Here is a 1,556-nt window from a genome sequence, read left to right as displayed (position 1 = left end):
AAAGAGTTGGAGCTACCCCACAGAGCAGTGCTAATCTGACCTGCTGGGTGCAGATGATGCACGTTCTCAGTCTCATCTTCACGGTCATCCTGCAAAGACTCTTCATGATATGAGGCATCTTCACTGCTGCCTTCCAGACCATTTCGCAAGGCAACCCGCATATTCAGAGCCACAATGGTGTCATCGACACTGTTCTGGTGTTTGTGCACAGCATTCTCTGGGGTCTGTGGGATGGGTTTGGCAATGGGGTTTGTGTAAAACCTAGTCACTTTGTGATGGTCGTCGTCTTCCTCTGGCTCACCATCCTGTCTGTGGTTCTCATCAATAGAGCGGGACAGAAAGTTGAACCTAGAAGACGAAAAGTCTAACATCACTCACTGTCAAACACCCTGCATCTCCGTGTCATAACACAAGCTTCTCTTCCCATAACAGCACATAAATTTCTAATCACAAAGATGCAGGCATACAACTGTACGCACCAGCACCCAACATATACTTAACACCTGCTTCCGAAAACAGCAACAAAAAAATCATAGCAGATCAGGTCTCACAGCCCACAAAAATCGAACTAAATTTGGGAACAGTGTGGGATGCTTAATCCACAATTAGTAGCCTCAGCTTAGGTTGTCAAGATTCAGTGAGTGAAGCCACTTAATTCTTCTTAGAGTGAAGAGTTTAGGTTAGGCTTAAGACTAAAGCTGGTCAGGAATATTTTTTCCCCTTTGATAAAAAAAACCCTTGCAGCCTGAAAATGCCAATTCACCAGCATATAGTTCTTTGCAGGAAGAGGTAAGTTTTGATCGCTTTTCATTTTAAAAAGGTTGGAAAAAGTACGTAAGTACTTTGTTTGACACCCATTTTTTCCCCCCAATTTTTCTGGTTCAAAGAGATTAGGCTTTGAAGAAGTTCAAGATAACACAAAAAACTTAAACAAGAAAATTCTAGCTCAAACTGATCTACGCTGAAGTTGGAGGTTTTATTAGTTCTTTGTTTTGAGGATTATTTTTTCCCTTGGATCAGTGGTCAGATTTAAAGAGACTTGCCCAACTTCAAAGGCAACTTGTAATCTCAGAATAACAGTGTTCTGCACAACTCTAATAGAATCACTGGTGAGAAAGCTTGCAACACAGACTGTACTATTGTTAAAGGACTTCAGCCTCTAAACAACTAACACAAGCCTGTTTATACAGTTTAGAGTAGGAATAGGCAACCCTTGGCATCAGTGTCAGTGTGGCATACAAAGGCATTTTGCTTGGCATGCGTGCCTAGGGGAGGACAGTGGGTACGAGGCCAGGTCTACGCTCTCACAACCAAGATCAGACCCCTTGCAGCTCCCATGGCATCCGCCCCTAGCACACCACCACCTTGCAAGTGGAGGTTGCAGGTGTTTTTGGCACGCTGACCAAAAAGGTTGCCTACTCCTGGTTTGGAGTTTTAGTAGCTGAAATAAAACCACACATAGAAACCCATTTTAAAGCAGCAGCACTCTCAGCACTATTATTCGTATGTAAGAAAACAGGAGAGATGTTCCAGCATTTTGAAAAAAATAAGAGCAA

At 43.0% G+C, this 1,556-nt stretch overlaps 1 protein-coding gene across 1 annotated transcript in view; it reads right to left on the bottom strand.

Annotated features, from left to right (window-relative positions):
- Positions 1-1,556, bottom strand: part of NUP98 (nucleoporin 98) — a 43,432-nt gene that overhangs the window by 17,618 nt on the left and 24,258 nt on the right. Inside the window, exon 14 of the mRNA XM_019528563.1 lies at positions 41-348. Coding sequence (XP_019384108.1) covers positions 41-348 — 308 coding nt within the window. The remainder of the gene's footprint in view (positions 1-40; positions 349-1,556) is intronic.

Source organism: Crocodylus porosus, unplaced genomic scaffold (genome assembly GCF_001723895.1).
Source record: "Crocodylus porosus isolate Cpor-Errol unplaced genomic scaffold, CroPor_comp1, whole genome shotgun sequence".
NCBI lineage: Eukaryota > Metazoa > Chordata > Crocodylia > Crocodylidae > Crocodylus > Crocodylus porosus.
Note: the sequence above shows the minus strand (reverse complement) of the source record. Positions and strands in the feature narration are given on the sequence as shown.